Here is a 27495-nt window from a genome sequence, read left to right on the forward strand (position 1 = left end):
CTTGACATTTTGTTTTCTATGTTTCAGATACTATTTGGAAGAACCTCACGGGACCCAGACTCTTTACACTGGGGATTTAGTGCCGCCTGTTAAAGTTGCTTTTGTTGGTGATAAGGAGCGAAATATCTGGGTGAAGGAAGTCCAAGGGATCTCAGAACAGTAAGTTGGAGCTGTAGGAAAAAAAATCTGTCTTAAATAAACTTGAGTAGAAAAGTAAGGATATTTTTGATGCTGTTTTGCCGCTGAAGTTGTTGGATTCTTTACTGTTACTTAACACTGATCGTCAAAATAAAGGCTACGGTGTTTGTCTTCTTCTAGACGTGTCATTTTTTTCTGTGTGACCATTGACTATCTTTTCATATTTTGGTGTATCCAGTGTATACTAACATTATACTTCTGCTCTTTACAGCTTCCACAGGCGAAAGGGAGTAGTCATAAACGAAACATCAGTGGTGCTTTATGCTCAGCTGCTCACCGGCCGCCGATATAAGTTAACACAAGAAGGGGAGATTATTTTTGAGAAACAATGGTCCAAGCAAGTTCTTCCTTTTGTTTACCAAACCATCGTCAAGGTGAGGAAGGAATGAATGCTTTTAATGTCCGTCGTGTGTCCTTCTGAATAGTTTTTGGTGAATATCTTCTCGCGTGGGCTGGGGTAGATCGCTCGTTGATCCACATGTGCCATTACACTGAAGTTAATAAGTAGAGCGCCAGCAGATCCCGAAGCGCTTTTACAAAAGGGAAGAGAGAACGGCATCAAAACTGATATAAAATATACAAAATGAACTATAACGTAAAGACATGCTGGTACAGATGGAGAAGTTTGGCCTGCATTTGCTGTTAAAACCAACAGGCCATAGTCACAGACCACGATAACCGTCAGAACTAACGCGGTTGTAACCAGGCCTAGCCTAACACTCCGTTTCATCACCAACAGCCTGCTATCATTCTAATTGTATCTTCACCCCACATCAACACATAGTAATCACCAAGCTTAGCTAAGACATTAGTCTGTGCTTACAGGTTGCTTTTATAAATATATATATATTTTATAAATATTCTATGTGATCAAATAAAGGTCTGACTGAGCCGGTCGCTTGTTTTCAGGATATCACTACGTTTGATTCTGGTTCTGCCGTTTTCAAGACGTTGGGTGAGCTGTACTCTCCCGGAATTTCTGTCTTCATGTTGGGGGCTCCCTACTATGGATGCATGGGAGAGGTAGGATATTGCCTTCCATGATTTACTATATTACAGGTTTTATATTTTCATAGTTCATTTTAATTGCTTTCAGTAATATTCATATCAATATATTGCCAAGAGCCACTAGATTCTATAGTCGGTGAACATCTTGGCCTTTGATTTTTGCTGCAGCGGTCCTTGCGAGGAACTGCAAATTGGACAAGTCTGACTGTCCAAGAATGATGTGCAATGCATTCTAACAGCCCGAGAGAGAAACATTTGGTAACTAACATTGTCACAGTTATCTGTCGGATAACCAGACACATAGGGTGTGAGTGTGCAAGGGTGAACGATACCAGCCCTTTGGTCACTCACTTAACCCCAAACACTATGCCAGACTGGTAATACGCTGCCACCACCATGTTATAAGCTGACTACAGCTTAGACGCTTCGGTAATGCCCAGTACCACGCAGATCCGATCAAAGATGTATAAAACAATTAAGTAACGTGGTTCCAGCTTTCTCAGAAGATAGAGTTCAGTTAGAGCGCTGAGAAAGAAACTGGTTTCACATACAGTTCAATCTGACGAATGTCAGAGTTTATCTACAAAAATAATATAAATAATATAAACAATTTAGACGCAGAGTATACAGTACAGTTTGTAAAAATAAAACAAGAAGAAACACAGAAAAAGCTAATTATACAAAACCCATATAGGTCACCTGGGGGAACCTCAATATCCTTGTTGAGTTTGAGGATTTTCAGTGATGTTCCAAATCCATAGAAAGTTCCAGGAGACGTTATGTGATTTTACAAAAAATAGTCATTTTTATCCACTGGTGAGACGTTCCGCCCCTCCAGTGTCAGAGAGACTCCCCCAGGCCTAGTCCTTAGTATGACACACATCAAACTACATCTTAACATACATCTGTTAAGATTGACAGATCCCATGGTGTCCTCAACATGACTCAAACCCAGCATAGAAGACCATCACTCTAAATTCCATATCATAGGGGAGTTACCACTGATCCTCACTGAGTTCATAACCTGAATTTATGGCAGAGCTTCGGGTATGTACACAGTGTCACCCGGTGTCGGGCAGTGGCATAAGAGGGCAAGCTGTAGGCTGTAAAATACACCTGGCTAGGTTAACCCTTCCAATGCCAAACCCCTGCGTTAGCCCGACGCGAGGCTTTTTAGTAATTTTCTTTCCCGATTTGCAGGTTCAAGATTCTTCCGACGTTCTCGGTGAGAACAGAATTCGAGTGCTTTTTACCATCCCCACTGAGCCTCTGCTGGATGTCTTGATACAGAACCAGCATGTAAGTTATTTTCAGTGATATATGTATATTTAGAGTTTTGTTCTTGTTTTATTTTACATATATTTGTCAAACTAATGTTTAAAGGTCTATTTAGAGCTGACCTATCGTGCCAAAAATCTCTTCTTGCAATTTGTTAAAATAACAAAAACAGGGGCAGCGGGGTCTTCAACCTGCACCCCTACTTTGTGAACAGAAGTCTTGATGTCAGGAGGAAGATGAGGAGGAGAGAATCGGAGAAGCACAACTAGTTTCCTAAAACTCCATCCGAACTTCTCATCTTCCCTCCCTCCAATGCTAACATTCCCTCATTAATGTTAATGGTGCAATCCGCTGTCTTTCTGTCACTCTTGAACGTTGCCCACATTCGGCCCTTTCTAACACAAAATGCCACCAAGGCTCTTGTCCATCTCCCGCCTTGACCATTATAACCATGTGTTAGCTCATCTCGCCGCTCAAAAATCCACCATGAGCACTGCTGCCAGACTTATCTTCCTCTCCCATCACTTTACTAATATGTCACCATTGTCATGTATTTAATGTATGTTTTCTTTGGTACTATTCATTTGTTTTTGTACTTTCATTTTAGAAATTTGCAGTAAAATATAACCCTGGCTATGTTCTGGCTAGTCGCCTTGGCATAAATGGATACCTTGTTTCAAGATTTACGGGAAGTATCTTCATCGGCAGGGGATCCAAACGAAAGTAAGTAGTAAGAAACAAACACCCCTTTATGTAAGGAAGATTCCTACCCTTGCCTGGATTTTTTTTTTCTTGTTTGCTCATTCGTATCTCGACAGTTATAACCTGATGTGCACATAGGAAACAAATTATTCTATTGTGTTTGTAGCCCCCATGGAGAACAAAAGGCAAACGTGGGCCTGAATCTGAAGTTCAATAAGAAAAACGAGGAAGTTCCTGGTTACACCAAAAGAGTTGGAACTGAATGGATGTATTCATCTGCTGTTGAACAGCTACTTGGTGAATGTATAGAAAGGTATGGAATCAACAAAGTGTAGCGTCAGAAACGGAGAAAGTCTGATGAGGATTTATTTTATTTTTTAATGTTCTATTACCCATGTGTGTTTTTTTTGTTTTTTTTCTTTTAGGTACCCTGAGCTGTTTACGTACATCTCTAAAAACAGCCAGGATGATGTGTTCTATGAAGATGATATCTGGCCAGGAGAGGATGAAAACGGGTAAACACAACCTTGGTTATTACACGGGCCATCACAATGGAAGCCGCCTTGACTGTATGACCCATGCTTGCTCTCTTTATGTTCAGGGCTGAGAAGGTCCAGGAAATCGTTTCTTGGTTGAAGGCTCATCCAGTCAGCCTGCTGTCCCGCTCATCCTGTGACCTGCAGATCTTGGATTCTGCCATAGTTGAAAAGATCGAAGAAGAGGTTGCAAAGTGCAAGGTTGGGTCACTAAAATCCTTCTTAATTAGAATAGAATAAAAAAAAGTGTGTGTGTGTGTTTTTTGTTTTTTTTTAATGGGTCATTATCTTGTGTCAACTGTGTTAAGAATGGAGAGTGTATAATATGAGCACTATTCTATTACATTGTTCTATTTGAAATGTATGCATTATAATATCTAGTAACCTGCTCACTCTGAATAACTGAGATTCTACTACAATATAAAGGCCTAAGCACATAGGGTCATCTGCCAGCTTCAAGACCCTCACCATATGATTCATCTAATTTTATTTTCATACTGAATCACTTGTAGTTAAGCCGTAACACTGTGTAACATATCTGGGCAATTGGCTGGATTGTAAATCTTTAATTGGAAACATAATATCTTCCCCAATAAACGGTTTAAATGAGGTATCGGATGTGTCTCCTAGATAAGAGTAGACCTTGAATTGGAGGTTCAAGTTAAAGATCTAGTTTTATAGCTGCTGCTGGGAATTTCCTCATCAATCTTTAATGCTTTATGAATATATTTCTATTGTATTTTAGTGAAACAAGTTAATGTGTATGGAATGTTCTGTGTCTTGAAGTGGGACTTGGATGTGATGTAATTCATTCATTGTAAATGCATTTACAGAATCATTTATGAAACAAATCCAGTATTGATATCTTTCGATGATTTTGCTTGTATAACGTACGTTGTACGCTGGCTGTATGTAATTGGTGTATTTTCATTGTGTTTTCGGCTCTATAGTCCAAGAAGAGCAGTAAGAAAGTGCGAGTCACTGTGAAACCTCACTTGCTGTTCAGGGTAAGTCGTTTTTAATGTTTACCCCTTTTGTTGTAATGTTGCACCACTTGGTCATCCCACAATTCCACTTTTTCACATTGCACAAAAATATTTTCACCTCGGCAAACTAAACAAACAGGTTGTGTCTCTCACAAGTGGTTATATGTAATGTGTTTAAATCCGCCATTTTGTTTTGTGTTTCCACACGGCAGCCCCTGGAGCAGCAGCAAGGCGTGGCCCCCGACCGCGATGCGGAGTTCCGGCTCTTTGATCGCGTGGTCAACGTGCGTGAGAGCTTCTCTGTTCCCCTGGGTCTCCGAGGCACTGTTATAGGAATAAAAGGAGGTTATTATTTGTTTTGCCTTTTTCAAGAAATATTTTCACACGATTTACATTTCTCGTTTTCCCACTTATATATTCACTTTTTTCAGAATCTGGGAATCCCGCCTAAAATAATTACAAAATATGGAAAAAATAAACGCATGAAATGAAAAGATTTACCAGTAGACGTTGTACATGGAGAGGCTAATATCCGTTTATCTAATGGTCATTGTTTTTATATCTGTAGCCGAGCGGGATGCTGATGTGTTGCTGGAGGTGCTATTTGACGAGGAATTCCTTGGCGGACTAACAATAAGGTAGCTTGTGCTCAAAATAAAAGTTGTGCAAATTCTTCGGAAGAATATTTTATATGTTTATATATATATATATATATATATATATATATATATATATATATATATATCTTTTTGCTTTTCTCATCGTTTCTTGTACTTTTAAATGTAGGTGTTCCCCAACTAGGGGTTATCGCTTGCCAACAAGTGCCTTAATCAACATCACTCACGGTTACCGTATAGAAAGTGGGGGGCAGAAGCTGACGGCGATAGTTAAGCCGCAGCCAGCGATTAATCACCATGCCCATTACTCCCCCGAAATAACCGTAGGAGTGTCTCAAAAAGGCCACCTGGGAGCCCTCAACCACTCTCCACGCTCCCTGTTTATTCCCACAAGGGTAAGTTTGTGTTTTTTATTAGGTTGTCTGACTTCGCAGGGTACTGAATAGCCGCTTGTGTAGACAAGTAGTCTGTAGATTTTCTTTTGTTCGTTAACGGGTAGCATTATTTATTTCAACATTGGTAGCTATACAATGCAGCATGTTAGGATGTACATCGATGGCGGGGAGGTGTCTGTCCTTATGAATCCAAAAGGCATATAGGGTATAGATTAATTTGCTAATTATATCTTCTGAGCACCTCTATTGACTAGCTTACCTTAAAAAATAAATTGGTTATAACTCGGTAAGTGGAGAGGTAGTAGATACCCAGAATAGACTTCCAGATGAAGTAATACAGAGAGACAATGTAAAGACATCTAAGTAGGCTTGGGATGTAGCTATATTTTTCTTCTTACACATCCAAGTCCAGACTGAAAGTCCTATTGAACAGAATTTGCCAGTTCACTGATCTGTCTCCATTATCTAGCAGCAAAACGGAAAACAACACTTTCAGGGAAATGCCAGCTCGCCGCATAAAGGCTTTGCTTCTCCTGGAAATCAGAAACAAAAGGCAAGTCATTTGCAATTCCCCTTTGTGTATCCAGTGAATCTGTTCATTTCTCTCAGAAAAATTGAAGTATAAAATCCAGAGATTTATATGTAACTGAAATCATTCTTTCTAAAGAACCCCCAAAGTATTAAACATGTCATCATGGCAAGCCATGGCTTTTAATGGTAATTTGGGCTGTTACGCTGGTTGAAATGGTCATAAGGACACTTTTAGAATTTGCTGTTAAGAAATGCCCCGTATTTGATAAAGAACACTGATATCATCATGTCTGATCTTTGGAGCTTACATTCATCCGGATATATTGTGATTTCGTTCATGCCTCATTCATGTTCACTTATCAATTTGCTTTTTGTTTTCGTGGGGGGGGGGAAGAATCGTTGTGCGTTTAATTTAACTGAAGTTGATAAGATTAAAAGATCCTGTTTACCGTATTTTAAATGTCATGCGCATTCTTTTTATTTGCTTATATGCCGTTAGTATTTTAGACTGCGTCTGGTCCTCCTTCACGCGCACGTCTGATCTTATCGTAATGCATCTACATCATTTCTCTCTAGAATAAACAAGATGATGAGTTCTGCAATGTGTGGCAATCGCTACAAGCAACTGGGAAGTCCCCACATAACAAGGTCTGTATGTTGCCCACCTGGTCTTAGGGAACACTAGAAGGCTATATATTTGTTTGTAGTATGGCGCATGATTCCCTGGTGATGATATAATACAAGAGGGAGGATAATTAACAATATCAACGATCTAGAGTATTAACTATGCCGTGAACACACAATAGACCTACTGCGACAGGATGGCAGCTGTGACTGGGAAAGAAAAAAGCATTTTTATTTTTTTTTATTTCTTTTTTTTTTTTAGGGTGAAAATCTACCTCAGGAAAACAAATTTGGACAAGCAAATCAATATCACAAGTCGGGCTATGCAGAGAACACTTCCAAGTGCCAGCAAAGGAAGCAGGAGTCTGGAAGAAAAGGTAAGCGGAAAGACCCCCACGGCGTCCTATTTAGAGTATGCTGATCACGTGTTAATGGTGGCATATGCCGACGGTGAGAAGCGTAGTATGGCCTCTGCTTCTTCTGGTGAGAGTCATGTATAATAGTTACAAACCATGATACAAACATATGTTTCGCATGCACTGTGCGTATGTGACTTGAAAAGCGATAGTGGAAATCACAATATCTGATTAATCTAATGTGTTACAGCCTTCGGGACAAAAACAGAGAGCCAACAGCAAGAGACGCTAAAGAAACAGGTATGTGCTTCTTATCACAGACGAGGTTCTCTTCCAAATCCAAGGTTGGACTTGTATGTCAGATAGAATATCCGCTGGTACTCAAAATGATCAATAAGTAAAATCCATTGTAGTCGTATAATAGCTTTCCACCTATTGCTGGTAATGACTGCGTTCTAATATGGCTGCTTATGCGCTGCTCACACATTCTCCCTCGCCTATTCGGTCCCAAAATACTGTTCTATCGTGGGTATGTGCACAGCAGCCATGTTTGTAGTTGTTATATTAATGCGGGGAAGTCTGTTACTGTGTTTCCAAGGGCCTTTAACACCTTAATTACTAGTTTGCAACTCCTGAAATTACACAAATGTGTGAAGTAAGAAATACAGCCATGCTCCTAGTAGTTAATGTTTTGGAAAGAGTGCATTTGCGAGTGGTGCTTCCGTCTTACAGAATCCCTCTGAGCCTATTAAACAGGTGAAGCTTTTAAAGAGAAATGAGCTACCCGCTGAGAATCGGGCGGAAAGAGATAATCCTAGCCATGTGGAAGAGAAGGTAATGAGCACTGCTGTTTGCTACATTAAGTTCAGAAATGCGTTTTATCGTTTGTTCTTGTGTTTCTTTATTTAAATAACGTTTGTTTGTTTTTTGTGGGGGGGGGGATATTTAAACCAGGTTGTATTCTCCTTTTTGATTTATAATTTCTTGTTATTTCAAAGGAGGATGAGGTCATAGTCTAAAGCTATTGTGCGAGAGGTGTAGATGTAATGTAAGGAGATTTTAGTTTACGGAGAGCGTGTATTTCAAAGAGATCTTCTGATTTTATCTTTTATTAGCAAAAGAATGAATTTGAAAACCTCATCGCATCCCTGAAGATTGGCGGAGAGGAACAGAGGCCATCTACATGCCCCGCGGAGACAAAGGAGGCTACGGAGGAGCACTTGTCCCCACAGTCTTTTGCTTTGGTTTGTGTATATATATATATATTATTATTATTATTATTATTATTATCCTTTATTTATATAGCGCCAACAGTTTACGCAGCGCTTAATACAATACATAAATTCAAGGGATATGACAAGACAAGAATTGACAGACTAAGACAAACCGATACATTTGGTGGAGAGAGCCCTGCTCGCATATATATATATATATATATATATATATATATATATCTATATATATATCCAATTGAAATATTAATTTACTGCTAATTAGTATGACAACACGGATGCAGCATTCTGTATGATTTCATGATTTATACCTCGTCCTACTTGTTATGTCTGACTGGGTTTTTAAGGCATATAGATCTAGATATGCTATAAGTGTGTTTCACGGTAAGTACATGTAAACAATTGCATGGATTATAAAGCTCTGTATTCCCTTGAGATAACGTTGTGCAGGTTGTCCATACTCTTCAGTCAGTCAAACTACCTTCTGTAGCAGCTTATCAATAGAGTTAATAATATGATGTGGGGTAAAACGCGCTTCGTTAATAATGAATTTCACAAGCTTATCCCAGCTCTAACACTTCTGCTGCCTGCATATGGAATTGCATTACCAAAACTGATGCATACTTATTAAAGTTGATTACTGGTAAGAGTCTGCATCATTTCCAGCACTTCATAACAAAAGGGTACTTTGAACGGTTTAAAGGTAAGCCGTGATACAAAAGTTTCCATAGACTGCTTATACTGCCTGTGGTAAACAATAGAATTGCTCGGTCACACAGACGGACACCCGAACCAATGAAGATACATGAAGGGAAGGACTTTATCAGATAAACGAGATTTGGTTGTGCCATAAAGAATCGGCTCAGTGTGATGTTTGAGCAGCAAAAGCCATCCAAAATATCACAAATGACAACAACGGCAGCGTCCAGGTTTATTGCAACAAAATCATGTTCACCCTCTCCCATTTTCTTCAAATCTACACAACATTACTATGTACAATACAGCGATGTATTTAATGCTCAAAGAAGCATATTTAGTGTTAAAGGGCTGAAGCATTTTTAAGCACGTATGCCCTGTCCTTTTTAATGTCTTAAGTATTCAGATTCCAAAGTCACCTCGCAAAAAGTAGACACAAAAAGTTTTATTCCCAAGGGTTATTTTACCCCCTATCCATTCTTCTGCCAAGGAATGTGGCAAAAAAAGGCAAGTGTGTTTGTCTCGAATCCTTCCCAGGTCAGATATTTTGTGCCATCGCCGGAAGAGAATACCAAAGGGAAGGTGTAATAGTTCTCAGTGTGGGCTAACGGGTCCGTTCTTAAATAACTTTCTTAGCCCTTGGGATATCTGTGTGTTAAAAAATATATATAATTATCCATCACCCCCGCACTCATGTATTTTTTTTGTTTTTTTTTTTATTTACATCATGGTTTAGAAAGGAACACAAATGTTGAAAGAGATTTTGAAAATCGATAGTTCCGATTCTTCAGAGCAGCACAAAGAGGCGAAGAGCAATCCCCCCTCAGCATCTGTGCAGCGCAAGCAAGCCAAGCAGATAGGTACATACTAGTGGCATGTGTCAGACATGACCATCTCCTACATGTGTGATTTCACGTGATCCTCCACTGGCTTCATGCTAAAGTAAAGGAGTACATTTTAGGGGATATTTTATGGTAGAAGTATATAGATTCCTATCTATGTGTCTATAGAGAATGTAAAATCTGGCACATTCGTGTTATGCTTGAGCAGAAATGTGCATCAATATGATGATTCTCTTACTTCACAGCTGTGCGCATGACCAGGCCTGTTGGACCCGGGCCGTGTTTCAGCGCGCCTAACCCAGAGCTGTTACGCCAGCCCCTTCTTCCTTCGCTACCTCCTCTGTCTACGCCGGTGTCGGAGCTTACTCGTATCTGCGGTGCAGTTGGAATTCCTCCACCAGAGTTCTCGTTTCTACGAACCCCACAGGTGAAGTGTAATACATAGGACCGATACACTTCCAACTACTTCCAGTGTGTAGTGTTAAGTGAAATGCTTCAAAGGCTTAATTTAGGTTTAAAAGTGTAGGTGGAAAAACACCTTCAACAATTTTGCTTCTGTATAAGCAAACCTCTCAGTGCCCTCTTCTTGCCTTCACGTTTCATTCATTGTATTGGCTTTTATTCCCAATTTATAATGTGGATGGTGTGTTCTGTTTTTTCCCCCCCAGGGTTTGGCGGTTTGTCAAGTGAAATTGTCAAATGGTTTTGCCACACACGGCCCTCAATGCCATACGGAGAATGAAGCCAAGGAGAAAGCGGCTTTGTTTGCTTTGCAGAGACTGGTAAGTGAAGAAGTGATTTCTTGTATGTGTTTCATTCACCGTTTTTTATACTCTGCAGTAAGAAGAATCCAAATGATTGACCCAATTTGACCTGCCAAAAGCGCTTGACAATTTTAGTGACTATCTGGTACTGATCACACATGTGACACTTTAAGCACCGTGTGAAATCCAGTAATGCACGATTCTGAAACTAGAGATATTCAGATCAAAACAAACGTTGTCAGGCTCTATTCCAATAATGCTCTGACAATTGTGTATATGCACAGAATATGATTGAAGCTGATAGGATTTACCCTTTATGACGCAAATTAACTATATTAAGAGTGTGGTGGATAAGTGGAGCAGTCTACCTGCAGAAGTGGTAGAAATGTAAGCACGCATTGCTTATGCATTTGGCTGTCCTGAATCTAAGATGAGACCAAGGACTAATTAAGGTCTGAGTCTTTACATCGGGGAATATGGGCAGAATAGATGGGCCCGATGGAATCTGCGGTTTGGTGTTTCGCACAGTAAAGTCTTGTTTTTTGGTTTGTACAGAGCACTGGAATAAACTTCCCGTATGCACCACCAGCACCGCTGTTTCCCGGCTTCCAAGCTTTAGGGGGCGCTCTACCAACAGGACCGATTCCTCCAGTTTTCCCTCAGCCTACAGGTAAGTTATGGTTTAGAAGTAGATGTGTATATGTATGGGTGTATGTGTGTGTGTGTATATGGATATGTATATGTTTTAGAATAGACTATTGCCTTTTCTGCTATATGAGATGCTTTGGAAAATAGACTATTTTCGAAGCCATTGTGCATCGCATGGGTAATATCAGCAGCACGTTGCATTTGGCCAGCGTTGCTGTCAGCCGCGATTTAAGAATTGTTTTAAACCACTTGGTACCCTTGACATACGTGGGTTTAGTTTACTCTCCAAAAGAAACTCCGTGTTTCTGGCGTTATTCTTTCCAGAAGTTCTCTAAAACAATGTTTCACCTTAACCTCAGGCTTATAGAGCTTTGGTTATATGCGTGGGCTGTGGGCTGTGGGCTGTGTGCTTTACAGGTTAACCCTGAGTGCAAGTAGAGCTCTTTTGTAAACCCGGGCTTCATCCTGGTGGTGGAAAGCCTCCAGGGGTTCTAAAGAAGACCCTAGTTTTGCACCCACCTCCCCTAGATTTATTTTTCCCCCTTGGCAGGTATATGTATTAGCGAGTCTTTAGGATTTGAAAACCTGCGGTTGTAAATATTTGAGTTAAGTCACCGGTGTTATATATTTACATCATTTGTTTTGTTTTTGTTTGTGCAGCAAATTTAATCTCCTCTGCACCCCATGGCTATGGCGCAGCATCATGGAGACCCACAATGCCAGTTCAAAACAAGTCTTTCTACCCGGGCTCCTATCCTAGTAACGCACCTATAGTGGGGCATTTGCCGACAGGCAGCCATAACCAGTTTATACCACTTCAGGTAAGAGCATTTCACATCAATAAAGTATTGTAACTGGGACTATTATGCCAAATGCTTTTGACATCGGTTTTAGTGGCACACTGCGAACTTGGTAAGATCTGGAATAAAGTATTTATTTATATGAAGCTATAATAATCCTAGCTGCCTTACCTTCCCGTAACCCTACAGGAATTAGGGTGCCCCGATCAGCAGCCTGATTGGGTGATAGGCCATGTTTAATATGCATTAAATTAGTAACAGTGTACATTACAGGTTCACACACGATATACTGTTGTAAACCTAAAACAGTAAAGGAATCTTAAACAGATTTGCTTGTGTTGGTGGGGTGTTGGAATGAATGGTATAGGTGTGGGGTTGTCTATCGGGTGACTGAAGTTCTGAAGTTGATAAGTGATGTTCTTTAGACTCCGTGTCCTTTGTAATTCTGCTAAGAAATCTTTTTGGTTTTTTGCAACTTAATCTCTTATGCATTTTACCCTTTAAAGGTAACCAAACAAAGGGTAGCAGTCAGTAAACATTCTGACTTCAGGGAGCCCTCAAATGCTGCCCAGGGTCCTTTAAGCAACGATCAACAATCGGTGCCCGACGTCGGCAGCCAGCCAGTCTTGGAAATGTCTTCGTCCTCTCTGGCATCTCCCCAGAATACTCACAACCCGGCTACGGACAAAGGAGCTTCATCGGCGTCTCCTCACAGCAAATCCGCCCCAGGCTCAGGCAACCGCCGAAAACCAAGAAAACTGGCCGTCAATTTTAATGCTCCAAAGGGACAATAAATAGGGCCGTCTTTAGTGCCCGGTTCTCACCAACTGTGTAATCTTGCCTTAATATTGCTGTCTACGATAGGAGGTTCTGTCTAGTATGTTGAAGTCATTTTGTCCGGTGGCTCTTGATCTACAGGTTAATAATGACCCCTGTGCCCCATTTGAACAGTCATTTCACAATTGGATTTTATTAACTCTTTGAGCACTAGAGTCACTTTAGAATGCATCTGGAGGAAAATGATATATATATATATACCAAAACAGTACAGTTTGCGGTGTTAATATTCAAACAAGCCAAGTCTTCAGCTTTGTATAATGTACACTCAGTCTGTTTCTTTAAAAGAGAATTATGCGTGACGCTGAGGACATGGAGTAGTTTCCCAAGAACAACTTCAAGTATCGTCTATTAATATCAAGTTAATCATTCATTTACCTTTTTTTTAAAATTGACATGTTTTTAAGCATGGAACGTACCTGATGTATATGTTGTGGACTGCTCTCTGGCTACTGTGGGGATACAATTTCCATGATGCTCGAGAAGCATCCTCCGCTGGGAGGTGTGAGCTGCACAATGGGAATTGTAGTCTCATAATAACCGGAGAAGCTATCTGTTGGCTACCCATTCTGTAGAGGAATATTGTAAACGAGATTCCTATGTTTTATTTTTATTTTGTGTATGGTTTATCTCCCTTTATGATGGACCATTGCATTCTACACCAAGACAGGGCAAATAAACAGCCCTTCAGCTGTTGTTGATCTACAGTTCCCATGATCCCCATGTTTAAAGGGTTATCGGCTTACACTTATGGGAGTTGTTTTTCAGCAGAATTTGGAAGAACGTACGTTGTCCAGCTTTTCATTGCCTGGTGCTTCTGCCTGAGAAAATGTACATAATTGGCCCGGCTTACGTTGTGTTTAGAATCCATGCATATTCCTCACATATTCCACCAACTTTGCCAATATTTATGTTTGCAAAATGCTTTTATGAATTACTTTCCCCCCCAAATGGGATCTTTTTTTAAGTACTGGAATTTTTCATCGGATCTTATACAGAACAGTATTTTATAATAGAAGGGAAGACTTTTATGTGCCCATTGGTTTCTATGGTTTCTACTTTTTTTTTTTTTTTTAAGATGTTTCAAAGTAGCAAGTGCTGGCGATTATTATGTTTTAAATAAATATAGAGTGCGGTTCAGGCATGGCATGTAACTGCCGCCAAAATCATCCAAAAAACATTTTGAACATTTCAAAACAGAATGTCTACTGCCGAATTGTACAATTAAAGTCAATGTATATGCAATGGTACCGAGCCCTGCCTCCTTTATGTTCTAATACTTAAATAACTCTTTCTTCTGTCTTATGATCATTTATCTCATTTATACACATTTGCTACTTATGTCTTTTATATGTTTTTAAAACATACCTTTCATTTTCTATTCTAAACATTCGGTGGTTACTGCCGTAGGATTAGAACGTCTCTTGCCAGTACAGGTCTGATATACATACATTATCCAATAGAGATGTCTTATTTTACTATAAACATCATTGGTCCCTGGAGTGGTGGAGGTTTCACTTCTGGCAAATAACTTTTACTTACATGTGTATTCGGGTAAGAATAGGATTGATTTGCAAATACTAATGAGGAGGATCAAAAGCCTGAAAATCTGCTTGCTTGAGATGTGGAGGGGGGTTATTAATATTCCTGAGTATAGGATCTGCGTCAAAACGGATTTCTCCTAAATGCACTCCAATGGGCTTTGTGTGTATTTAGAAATCCCTGTGCATAGTGCTATGTACACCAATCCCTGTTTTTTGTACATTAGCCAAGCTTTGCAAGGTTTTTACTGTAAATATGGTAAAATCTAACTTGAAGTGTAATATTGTCTTTATTACGTGTCAAGAGATGTCAATGTATAGAACTGGATTTAGTTAGCATGCCCCTATCTATTCTCCTTTCTTTTTCCTTTTTTGTGGTGTATCCTTTGCAGAGGAAGATAACGCACTGCATAAACAAAACCTTGCGTTGAAACGTGCATGGGATAGACGTAAACCTATGCTGAATCTGAAAACAAGAGACCAAGGACTGATTAATGGTTCTTATCTGCCATCAAATATTGTGTTTCTATATGACACATACCCCTGATCAACTACATTTGTATGTTTTGCAATGTACTAGGATATTAAAATATGCTCTGCAGCTATGCCATTTACCTGTTTTTAATAATTATCCATGATTTGTATACATATCGCCTCTGAGCGTCTCATTGCTACAGCATTCGGAGAACGAAATGATAAATATAATTCATGCACGGGATGGGTTTCCAGATCTGAAGGACAATATTTAATGAAAGGCAAAGTCGAATTAAGTGGCATCATTGCCTAGATATACAGCGATAATGAAAGAAGGCCAAGTGCACACATGAGCGAATAAACTCTGTTGCTGTGCTCAGAATGTGAAAACGTTTGAATTTGGAAAAAATTAAATAGTGCTGGGGTAATTAAAGCAATTCTCTCGCAAAAACATAACATGATTAGGTAATTAGAATGATCTGGTCACATTTTTTTTCAATGGCATTTTTTTGAGGTTGAGGAGAATTGACATGCACATTAAGAAAAATTGGCTACTGCAGAAAAACGGTTTCTTCTAGATGCTACTATGCGTTATAAATAATCAGATCAACTCTCGTTTGCTGAAGAAGCTGATTAGAGCATGCCTCTTCAAAATGGAATGTGGAGTCAATGATTTGAGTTGGTCATCTCCTCTGCAAATCTATGGGTCAACCTTCCGAGATCTGCCACATCCTATCTAGAACTAAGAGTTCATTCTCTATTTTCAACATTGGCTGTTCGGTAGATACAAGATTTTTTATTTTTTAATAATCCAAGCTGTATAAAATATTCTTATACAGTACTGTGCAAATGTTTTAGGCAGGTCAGAAGAAAAGTGCTGTAAAGTAAGAATGCTTTCAGAAATCTAAATCAAATCAATATTTGGTGTGACCACCTTTGCCATCAAAACAGCATCAATTCTTCTAGGTACACCTGCACTGGGTCAGTCAGGGATTTTGTGGGCATATAGTGAGGTGTATGACTAAATAATTATTCCAAACAGGTGCTAATAATCATCAATATGTTGTTTGAAACACAAATAACTGAAACAGAAACGGCGGTATAGGAGGAATAAAACAGACAGGAACAGACAAACTCTGTAGTGAGGCTGCAGAAGAAGCAACAACAATAAGACACAACGTAGTTATACTGTGCTAGCAAGGTCTCACCCGGGCAGAACTTTCAAGGCAGACAAGGTTTCCATTTTTTCTGTCCACGCTGTTTTGAAAGAAGCACAAAGAAATAGGAAGTGGTCAGTCAAGTAAACTTAGTGCAACAGATGAAAGACACCTCATGCTTACTTCCCGTCACAACTGGCAGTGCCATCAGCTGTGCATCGGTAGAACACAGTGAGACCTTGGTACACCCATCTATTGTCCAGAGAAGTCTGCTCAGAAGAGGACTTGCAGCCAAAAATCCATACCTCTGACGTGGAAGTAAGTGACTCAACTATTCACAAAAACACGGGAGGAGAAGCTGCCTAAACCACAGAACTGTGGTTAGCTCTCCAAGATGTTTGGAATTGGCTTCTTTGCCCCATTTAGTGTGAGGGGTGATGGCCTTGGGTCCCCGGGAGGAGCTCCTCCCCCCGTGCTCCCCTCTGCTTCCCTCATGCCTTCTGTCTGACATATAGGTGCCACAAACCCCACACTCTTAAGTTGGCCACTGAATTAGTAGCTGAATGGGCCACATACCCGTTCTCGTCCTGTTCCTTTACACCACTTGCCCTATTTTAGGAATCTTAGGTGTTTTCTGACTTCTGGCAATCAGTGACTTTGTTGCTAGTAATATATACATGGCCAATTTTCTTGCAGGAGAATTAGTTCCTCCCGTGGCATTTGTAGCAAAAATAAGGTTGGGAGGCCTGTGCCAGGGCAGAGAAGACCCTTTAAAGCAGAATCTGCTTCCACAATCCCGAAGAAGAGCGCATTCCCACAATATATGTATCTTTGTACCCTTAGCGCAGCACCCCATCCCGCAATACCTAGGATAGTTTGGGAATAAAAGGGCCAACTTGACAGGGACATAGTGCCACCTGTATTGAAAGTACCTCCCTGGCGCCCACCTCCACACATGTGCTGCTCTGGCTATGAAGGGATGAAAGACCCAAGGTGTGCGACTTTTTACTAAGATCCTAACCTTCCCAGAGCTTCAGCAGCAATATGATCTCCCCTCGACGGAGCTCTTCCCATGTAAAGCACATCTTGATACATATGTCTGCAGGGGGCTGATGTAGACAGGCTGCAAAGGCTGTTGACAAAAGGTCTTCACTAACGTGTCTGACTGCTACTACATGCTTATGAATTACTCAGGACACACGATATTGCCTTTTATGCTTACATTGGAAAAAAGATATGACCTCTGTGTTCATCACAGAACAGTGGCACAAAGCATTGCATAACATATCAGGGAGGTGGGTAGGAAAATGCTATTTCTGCCCATGAGGGCAGTAGCTGAGGGATATGCGAGCCTAAGGCTTGCACTGCCCTGGTTGCCATGAAGTAATTATGTACATTTGAGTCCCCTAGTCCTTTTATTGTAATGTGAAATCCGGGGGTTTAATTCTAATCCAGCACAGACTATGGTGCCAAGTTTCACAACCAAAATCAGGTAGTGAAACTTGGAAGAACTTAGTTGAGCAGAGTCACCACACATGAGACACTGGGTTTTCTGGTTAGGATCTTGCCACAAAGCTAATGGGAATCATACTAAGCGCATCTGAATTCAGCAATTTACCATCAGGCGCTGTTCAGGGTGCTTGGGTTCAGTTACTAAATCCAAGGGAGTTACCCCTGACATGTATTCAATTGTACCCCAGGAAGGATCCGCTCAAGGACATTGCATTCAATAGTTTCCTCCCTGCAGTCACTGAAAGAGTCAATACCTTTGTAATAATGCATGGTGTTATAACCTAGGCATACAATATGTGCCTATATAAAGCTGCCAGATTGATCTACGAGATAACATTCAATACTGAATTGTCGACTGTCATGTACATGGGTACTGCTATTCAAATCCAGGAGATTATCTCCAGTGATAGACTCCAAACCCAGGGGATCAAAACAAATTACTAAATTCCTAGATATTTCCTTGCTTTGTTTTGGTTCTTTTTCATGCAGTATTTTTTGTTTTACAAAGCTTGTTTATTTCAGATCTTTTAATACTGCATCTGGGGAGAATGAGATGATGATGAGAATGATGATGTTGTCGTTTTGATAAACCCATAGGATAAGAGTGCTGAAAGTTTTATCATAGGGGCTATAATAGCGGAGACAATAAAAGTCATTGTTCCTATTGTGTGCATTGTATGCCCCCATGATGTGGATTCAGATGCACAATCAGTTACATTGTAGGGTATAAAGGAAAAATAAATGAATGCAATCTTCAGCTGTGACTCTAGTGACATTGCTGAAGACAATTATACACAATGACAAGATGGGAGTCTAATGTGTCTGATTCTCCTGTCTGATGTCTGGAAATGGCTTTATAGATTTTATGGATTTTATTACAAATCTGAAATATATCTTTATAGCAGAAAGTGCTTCTGCATCACAGTCTAGCAAGGACTGGGAGATCAGGGTGACGCTGCAGGGAGAGGACATTCCTAAACCATCCACAACATGACAAGGTGTTTGGAAGGATTGCACAGTTCTGCTGTTTTCCTCCCCCTCCTAATCCCTGATTTTAAATAGCTAGCTCTTTAGACAGGTAGGTAATGTGACATGTATCACTGTAAATTGTCACTGTTTTCTATTGCATGATTATTGTTCCCAGTGATTACTATTACCAATGAAAGCAGATGGGGGAGAAGAATGCATTATCCACATGTCAAAGGATCTCCAGCAGACTGTGACCTGCATAAATGGCTTAGAATTGAATGAAAGGCATCACCGTGAAGGAGATATTCCATCTCCTGGCAGGAACACAGACTGCTTGTGCAGACAGCTTCAGTGTCTAAAGACAAATGAAGAATTTCAGCACCACCAACTCTGGACAGAGACACTGAAATCAAGGAAAGCCACCCAACAGATGCTTACAACTGATTGCCTTCCAGAGACCTGCACACCCGTCGCAAATCGGCAGAACCTCATGGATCTTCATAATCTTCACTGATAGATTACCTTGGAACCAATCAATAGCTACAGGATTGCTGTGGGATCCTAGCAGAAGTTCACGTGGGAGATCATTGATACCTGACCTACAACATGTCTGATCCCAATAATTCAAGTATGATCAACCAATTTTGATTGTTTTTAGGTCACAATGAGATGGCTTTAATCGACTATGTGGAATGAAAATGATAGAATGCAAGAGAACGACCCAAACCTGAAGATTACTTTATTGGGAGATGGACGTATGGGGAATACATTAATCTGGATCTTGTATTCATGTGCAGAAGAGGACACAGCAAAATAACCATAAAATGGTAAGTCTTAAAAAAAAAGACGTAGTGTGTGTTGTTGTTGTTGACCCATATAAATGATAAGTTAAAGGACAAATAGAGCAGGTGCCCCATAACTATAAAAGAAGAACTGTATTCTGTAAAAGAATCACATCAGTTAATTTGTTTATGCCGACAGTTGCCTAAATAGAGTTGCTTTATACAAAGTGGTATTTCTATTGATTTACAATCCCAATTAATACATTGATAAAAATCTGTTTCATTTAGATAATTATAACATTTAACCTTTGTGTGCCTGCCCATAATGCATGTATTCTGGTTTAATTGATGAGCAAAGTTACACTGTAAATTATATATGTATTGCATCCACAAAGTTAAGGCTAGTGTTTTATCTCTAAGCAAAGGTTTGTCCTTTTCTTTCAGTATGGGTTTATTAACACCTGCTTGAAGTCTCTGGTGATAGAGAAATATGGTGAAGAAACATGGGAATTACTAAGGTTATGTGCGATTTTATATTTATTACACATATTATTGATGTTTTGAATGTTTTTTACATGCAGTTCCTTACACAGCCACCAGGGAACGTCAGCCAGGATTAAACAATAATTGGATCCTTTATTTGCTCCTTCACACACTGATTCCCTTTGTGTAAAACTGTTAGAGAGGACTGAATGGTGCACATTGCGAATGATGTTTGCGAAATGTGTTAGGGATACTTGGGCCACTAGGCTGGACTTTCCTCCTGGGGCAATTATTGCCAGGTCTCCTCTGATTGTAGATGTTGCTGTAAATGCTCCTTTGATATCAGAAGGCATGTCTGTAGCAACGATGGTTCAGAGTTGCCTATTTTAAAACACTCCATGCCTCAAGCTGTCAAGAGTCTGTTTTAAAACACGCCTGTCATTTACAATCTATCCGCTTGTTTTACCAGTTTAAATGGCCAGAATGCTGACATATTGGATTTTGGTAGACATGCCAATGGCTAAAGTGACTATTACTATTCTTTGTTGTGGGATTTGATAGGTATGATATGGTCATGGGCATCACTGATGTATTTATTGAATATACGCGTGACATGCATATTCCCAGAAACAATGTATGAGTTCAGTGGGTATACAGTAAAGGAATGTAAAATGTGCTGTTAGTACCAGCTACGTATCGTCTTCTAACAGATTCTATGACATTTTCATTGATGTAATGAGTTAGGAGGCCCAGCAGAGACAGCACCATGTGACTCCGGTGGATGTGGCTGCTTCGCACTCTTTGCATTGGGTAGTCATGTCTCAGATGACATAAATCCCATTATATGTTGTCTATTCACTGCATTTGTAGAAGGACTGAATTTGAGTTTTCAAATCACAGGGTTTACATGATGAACATACTTGTGAAATTCACATGTATGTTATCTAGGAGGTCTCCATTTAGGATGTGTAATGAGTACTCATAGATTGACAGGAAAAGGGACAGAAATGATGGAAAGTAGAAAGAACCCCTGGGGAACTGAGCAGAGGGTAAGAGGACCCCATGCCTACCAACTAGCTGCCATTTCTGGAGACTCCATATCACATATGGAGAGTTCCTGGTATATTAAGGAAGATACAGGCCCAAAGGTTTTCTCATTGAATAATAAGTTAAACCTTGAAAGGGCATCTCATTGATGTAATACGGTATCAACCTAATGTCTCAACTCAACCACAGACTCGCTGTTTAAGGGATAAGTTCCTATGTCTGCTACCTTGCTGTTCTTTAGCTACCAAACCCACCGCACTCCGTCCATGTTATTTCATTAAAATTCCAAACTGAAAACCATTTCTCCTCGGCTCGCAACACATGTAATCTCATCGCTCCACCACTCTGCACTTTTTATCCATTTTTATTGTTATTTGTTTTGGGGGGTTTTTCTGCTAGAACCGTATAATTATTCCAATTAGATACTAATTCTATTTATGTGACCTGTATTCATCGATTATAACTCTCTTATGGAACTGATATAGGAGGCCATTTCATGAGTTATATATTATACATATTGCAATTTTTTTATTATGTATGTGACAACTTAAATCATGGAGCACTTTGGATAAACGCTATTTAAGACCAGACGCAACCTAGTCTATGACTAAGGTCATTTTTGGTGGCGAAGCACGTAAATTGTTCACCTACAGGGTAAATAAATTCATATATTTCTATACGTAGCCTGAATATTATTTAGTCTGGAGTTGTGGACCCAAATCCTGTCGTTTAATTCTTGAAGCATATTATTTCATTGGCAATCAATGAAACAGAAGTCGTTCCAAGTCATTAAAGACGCAGGTCATGAAAGTGAATACGGAGGCCAAGAATAAGATGAAACAAGTGTCAGGGACCCCAAGTTTTATGGGACTCACAGTGACCAAAGATTTTTATGGTTATAAGTAACAATTAAGTTACAAGGTTTCAACCAGCTGATAGCCACAATCAGTAATTATTATTAAGATGCAATAAGGAATCATTTCTTCAACACCTGTTTGCATTCACTGATTTTATATTTTTGTAAGCTTTTAAAACACTATCCAAAATCTGTCTTCACAATAAAATATACACATATTAGCCTAAATTTAACATCTTAAATCTGGGTAAGGCTGGTCCACAGGGCAGAGTGCCAATTGCCTCCCAGTGCTGGTCCAAAATTCTTCACGGTCAGTCTGCTTTGGACTAGCCAACTCATGGAGGTGAGGGGTGCCTTGGGGGCCCGTAACCTGACATTACGTGGCAGTGTATGAGCAGCCATGAGGAAGAGCTCCAAGAGTGTGAGTAATGAGGTGTTATTGTGTGTTATAGTGAGTGTGTGTTAGTGTGTATTAATCTGAGTGTGTATGTGTGAATGTGTGTATGCATTATAGTGAGTGTGAATGTGTGTATGCATTATAGTGTGGGACACCCGGCAGGAAGGCGCTAGCCTCCCCTGTCTGAAATAGTGTGTTTTTACATCGGCTGGAAACCAGCAATAAAAGTAAAAGAATAAACTCAGTATCGGAGAAAAACATATACAGGTAAACAATGAATGGTTGCAAACCAGAATCACAGATGATACCCTAAAGATACTTCTCTGGTGGATCAATGCATGTAGAAGTATTAGCCCAGTTGGAGGTGATACCTTTTATTAGGCTAATTGCCCTCATGCCATATGTCCTCTTTCTTAATGGCCATTTCTAGCCTATTTTGCCAGTTTCGTGATTTTTAGGAGGAGGGTGGGTGCCTAGAACAGAACTTTTAATAAATAAATACTTTGTGACTACTGAATTCTTGTAATCATCAAATATAAAGCTAAGCATAGGAAGGCAACATGCATTATTAGATGCGGCAAAAGAAACACAGAGGGGAAAATGTAGTGTAAGGAAGTTTTACTTGAGTGTTAGATAGATAGAAAAACCTCCTAGCAGAAGAGGTAGAGCCTTTTACAGTGAGGGGATTTAAACATACAGGGGACAGGCAGAAAGCTATATGGAATCTAAGACAAGACTAAGGATTGATTAAGGTTTGAGCCTTTACATTAGGAAAATTGTGCAGATTGGATGGGCGAATGGTTCTTATCTGCCGTTAAATTATACGATTAGCTAACCATATGTCAATATGACACCTTAGGAAAACATCGAAACATCTTAATTGCCATTCTGGTGCATTTTATGAAGAAATAGTACTAATTTCACTAAATAAGCTTAATACTGTTCAGATTTCACATATAAAGAGCCTTACATTTCGAAACAAATGCAGAGCTTATGTAAATAGACCAATATATCCTAAGCGTCACTGCTTCCATCCAGTATATTGTAAGTATACTGGGGACTGGGGATGAATGATACATTCTAAATATATGATACTATTGTTTTCCATTATCTTCTAAGGCACAAGATTGTATAAATGTTGAAACCATTAAAATGTCGTTGTGGAAAGATAGTAAATTTCCATATTTTGGCATCATCATTTCATATGTTGTTGAAAGAAATGTTTGTTCATATTAATGATTCATGTTGTTCATACAGAATTAAAACAGGAGTGCAAGACACATTTATGACATATGAAGTCTACAAAGATGAAATAACATTGCAGTTAGTTGACAAGGCCTGCCAGATGTTGGGTAAGTCGGACTCTTACTCAGATATGATGTTAGAAAGAAAATCTGATGGTCTGATGGTCTGATGACACAGAAAATAACACAAACAAAAGAAATTTATAGCCATGTATTTTTTTACAATAAATCACTGTTGTGTGAAATTTTTTGAACAATGGGACCAAACACCGGAGAGAAATAATTTGACCTCTTAATTTGAAAAGTGCAGTAAATCTGTATGACAGACCTTTCCTGTGATGTACTATCGCTGTGTGTACATGTAGAGTAACAATGCTTTCGGGAAGCCCATGGGGATCGTGTGTATAAGTATACATACACAGCCAGAAACATCGCAAGTAATATTTAAGGGCCTAAAACTAATACTACTTCCACTGCAACTTTAATTGTTCTATACACTCTATAAGCCCCTGGAAAGTACACCCGCCATACCACTTGTATACCCCATAGACACCCACGAAGTGAAAAGCATAGTGAAGTCCAATTAACTCCATGCACATCAATGCTTGTATGGGAGTTGGAAAATGGGCCTTCTGTCTAGTTATCTCCTCCTTCTGCCTGTCTCTACTGAAAGCAGAAAGCATACTTAAATATATAGAATTAAAAAATACTGACATGTATCTAGTAGATGGGTTTGGCTTACCTAGATACAAGTAGGGGAAAGAAAATGGGGCATACTCCGGTATGCATTAAAATGGGGAGTTGCGTACCCATTAATCTGTCCCTGTTTCAATGAGGACATTTCTCTCATTGAGTAGTTAGCTTCATAGCAATGTGTTTGTAGCCCCAGCTCAATCATCCGCCTAGCTGCCTGCACACATTTTAGCATCGTGAAGTGTATTTGTCTTAACTGCCCATCTTATGACTTTTATTTCACAAGCAGAACATGTTTTATTATTTCAATGTTCCAAGTCATTTTACCTCAGCGCGTTCGGTAGCCAGAAGGGGAAGAACCTTTTATAATAATAATATAACATGAAGTGCCTGAATGCCAATCCTTCTCTTCATTTCCTCGTCGGAGACAAAAAGAGTTACTTAATGTGGAGGAAAAATCATGCAAATCCTGTAGAAGTCAGTTAAGATGGCTGCTCTTGCCGGCATAGAGATAAAGGCAGTTTCTAATAATACAATATAGGGGTTATTTTCATCTTACAAGTATTCTTTAAAGCCAGAAATTCCATAAATATAGTTTAAATCTCACTTCTTGGGAAAAAATATATTTTTAACAAGTTTATCATTATAAGTTTCACTTAATTTTCCCATCTATAGGATATCACAGGAGAAAGCCCCAACATTCAATACAAATACACTATCGTTCAAACATTGAAATGATTTGGCTTTTGAAAGAAAAGCAAAATATGTCCATTAAAATAGCATGATATGGATCAGAACTACAGAGTAGAGACTGTTAATGTTGTAAATGACATATTCCATCAGAGGCCCTTTAGAACGCTCCTGTGTTCCAATGGGACATTGTGTTCACTAATCCAAGTTTAAAAGACTAGTTGATCATTATTAAACCCTTTTGCCAATATGTTACAGATAGAAATGTCCTTGTTTTCCATGAAGCCCCAAATATTTTGGTAGTGCATATAATATATATATATATCTATATATATATATGTATGTACATTTTTTACCTTGAGCTTCTCCAGAGCTGTCTACTTGACCCCAGCTCAGGCTGACAGCGTGACAGGCCATGTGGTGTCTCGGACCATTGACCCAGAACTCCAAACAGACCTGTAGCTGGTGATCGAAGCCTTTGGGAGATGACGTCCAGTACGGTATTATTCACATCACACATACACTGGGAAGAAATACTTGTTTACGCTGGGTAAAGTGACATATGGTATGTCTGTCTGCTATACCTGTAAAATAAATATGTTTTTCTAAAGGTGTTTCACCAGAGGCTGTGCTGAAGCAATTTGGCGAGTATTTCTTTGAGTTTTGTAAAAAATCTGGATATGACCACATGCTGAGGACATTAGGTGGAAACCTGTATGAATTTATAGCAAACCTCGATGCTCTGCACAGTTATCTGTCTCTCTCCTACCAGGTAAGTAAAGAGATTACTGATCAGAATGGCCTACTTTCTGTTTCCTCTGACGAAGACCATTTTGGTCCAAACGTTTGCTTCACAAACTCATTTTATTTCAAGGTGTGTGAGCACTGTAACATTTTGTATTAATTTCTGATGTGTTGGATAAGCTAGGGGATCAATCTCTTTAACTGTGTAAGCTCAAATCAATATTTTTCCTCGATTCAATTATGAATTATTGGTGTGAACCTACAAATACCTTTATGGTTGTATCATGGAAAGGGAATACTGCTCCATTCTTTTGTCAGCATAAATAGTGGATGTGATTTATGCACTACCTGTAACCTGCAAGCATTTTCCAAGAAAGAGCCAGTGTAGGGTACATAAGGGCAGGGGAGGGCTGGCAGCCTAAGGCCTGGGGGGCAAGTCAAGTCAAGTGGCCCATTGTACCACCGAATCAGCCCATCTTTTCCTGATTTTCTAACGCATATTGATTATAAAAATACAAATATGATTCAAATGTGGTTTAACATAAGTAAATTTAATAGCAACAAAGGATAGTAAAAAAACCGCAAAACCTAATGTCCCCCTGATGCTCAGCCAGGTAAATGTCCCCCATGATACTGGCTGAGAATTATGGGACATATAGTACACAGCAGCAGGGAAAGTGTTTTTAAGGCTAATATGAGTACCCTACCAGGATCAAGTGGGCATGGGCGTAGGAACCGGGAGGGACGGGGGGGACAGATCCCCCCCAGTAACTCATGCGGGGGGGACCGATAATTAAGAAATCCCCCCCAGGGCTGTAGGAAACCCCCCAATAGAAACGCCGCAAATGCGGCCCGCGAGACCTCGAGGTGGTCCTGGCTGCCGATCTTACGCGGTCCGCACCTCGAGCCCTGCTACTTACCTGTGGGAGGGTCTTCTGTACTGCACAGAGGAACCGGAACCCAGCAGAGTCCTGAATTTGTAGTCACAAAACTTTCTAGGCCCAGAAATCAGTGAGAGGAAAAGTAAACATTTTGTGTCATTTACTTTATTTTAATCTGCATATTTTATTAAAGGCCATATTTTCTCACAGTGAAAAATGAGTGCGGCCCGCGCACGTATACAATTCTGATGAAGTGGCCCATTGCAGAAAAAACTTGGACACCCCTGGGGTAGACAGTGAGAAGGGGGGGTAGGGAGAGGGTAGCTAGTGAGAAGGGGGCGATAGGGAGAGGGTAGCTAGTGAGAAGGGAGGGTAGGGAGGGGGTAGATAGTAAGAAAGTGTGAGAGGGGGTAGATAGTGTGAGAAAGTGGGGATCTGATGGGGGAAAATGCTGTCCCCCCAGATTTTTAGGGGTTCCTACGCCCATGCAAGTGGGCCCATACACTCTCAAATATTACCGTATTGGCTCGGATATAGGCCGCCCCCGTATATAGGCCGCACCCTAAAAGTTTGGTGCTTTTTTAAAGAAGACGTTTTTTTCTTTAAAAAAGCACCAAAAAAACATGCTGCCACTCTGTCCCCCCCCCCCCCCGAGATATGCTGCCACTGTCCTCCCTCCCCGAGATATGCTACCACTGTCCTCCTCCCTGCCCGAGATATGCTACCACTGTTCTCCTCACTTACCGGAGCAGACTCCCGGGTGTCTTGCGGGGTCGGCGGGGGACATCTACGCAATACACGTATACAGTGCCGGCACCGGAAGTTGTATACGCGTATTGCGTAGATGTCCCCCGCCGGCCCCGCGAGACACCCGGGAGTCTGCTCCGGTAAGTCGGGGGGGGGCAGAGGTAAAACGCATCGTGCGGACGGTCCGCACGATGCACTTAGACAACCTCCCGTGCCGGCACCCCCCCC

At 40.2% G+C, this 27495-nt stretch overlaps 2 protein-coding genes across 2 annotated transcripts in view; both read left to right on the forward strand.

The window, feature by feature from the left end:
- The window catches only part of LOC149300278 (5'-3' exoribonuclease 1-like), a 29747-nt gene extending 16740 nt beyond the window's left edge, over positions 1 to 13007 (forward strand). The window contains exons 20-40 of the mRNA XM_089485273.1: positions 28 to 159; positions 410 to 572; positions 1108 to 1221; positions 2407 to 2505; positions 3092 to 3207; positions 3353 to 3499; positions 3612 to 3701; positions 3788 to 3923; positions 4673 to 4729; positions 4921 to 5053; positions 5277 to 5346; positions 5495 to 5720; positions 7138 to 7252; positions 7482 to 7531; positions 8347 to 8475; positions 9896 to 10019; positions 10247 to 10428; positions 10670 to 10783; positions 11321 to 11435; positions 12074 to 12234; positions 12720 to 13007. Of these exons, the coding sequence (XP_089341399.1) occupies positions 28 to 159; positions 410 to 572; positions 1108 to 1221; positions 2407 to 2505; positions 3092 to 3207; positions 3353 to 3499; positions 3612 to 3701; positions 3788 to 3923; positions 4673 to 4729; positions 4921 to 5053; positions 5277 to 5346; positions 5495 to 5720; positions 7138 to 7252; positions 7482 to 7531; positions 8347 to 8475; positions 9896 to 10019; positions 10247 to 10428; positions 10670 to 10783; positions 11321 to 11435; positions 12074 to 12234; positions 12720 to 13007 (2761 nt within the window). The remainder of the gene's footprint in view (positions 1 to 27; positions 160 to 409; positions 573 to 1107; positions 1222 to 2406; positions 2506 to 3091; positions 3208 to 3352; positions 3500 to 3611; positions 3702 to 3787; positions 3924 to 4672; positions 4730 to 4920; positions 5054 to 5276; positions 5347 to 5494; positions 5721 to 7137; positions 7253 to 7481; positions 7532 to 8346; positions 8476 to 9895; positions 10020 to 10246; positions 10429 to 10669; positions 10784 to 11320; positions 11436 to 12073; positions 12235 to 12719) is intronic.
- A 6445-nt stretch (positions 13008 to 19452) lies between these two features.
- The window catches only part of LOC149300279 (putative guanylate cyclase soluble subunit beta-2), a 29151-nt gene continuing 21108 nt past the window's right edge, over positions 19453 to 27495 (forward strand). The window contains exons 1-4 of the mRNA XM_089485274.1: positions 19453 to 19458; positions 19930 to 20003; positions 23526 to 23620; positions 25507 to 25667. Of these exons, the coding sequence (XP_089341400.1) occupies positions 19453 to 19458; positions 19930 to 20003; positions 23526 to 23620; positions 25507 to 25667 (336 nt within the window). The remainder of the gene's footprint in view (positions 19459 to 19929; positions 20004 to 23525; positions 23621 to 25506; positions 25668 to 27495) is intronic.

This window comes from Sceloporus occidentalis, unplaced genomic scaffold, assembly GCF_023333645.1.
Source record: "Sceloporus occidentalis isolate IW3139 unplaced genomic scaffold, rSceOcc1.0.p SCAF_25, whole genome shotgun sequence".
Taxonomy (NCBI): domain Eukaryota; kingdom Metazoa; phylum Chordata; class Lepidosauria; order Squamata; family Phrynosomatidae; genus Sceloporus; species Sceloporus occidentalis.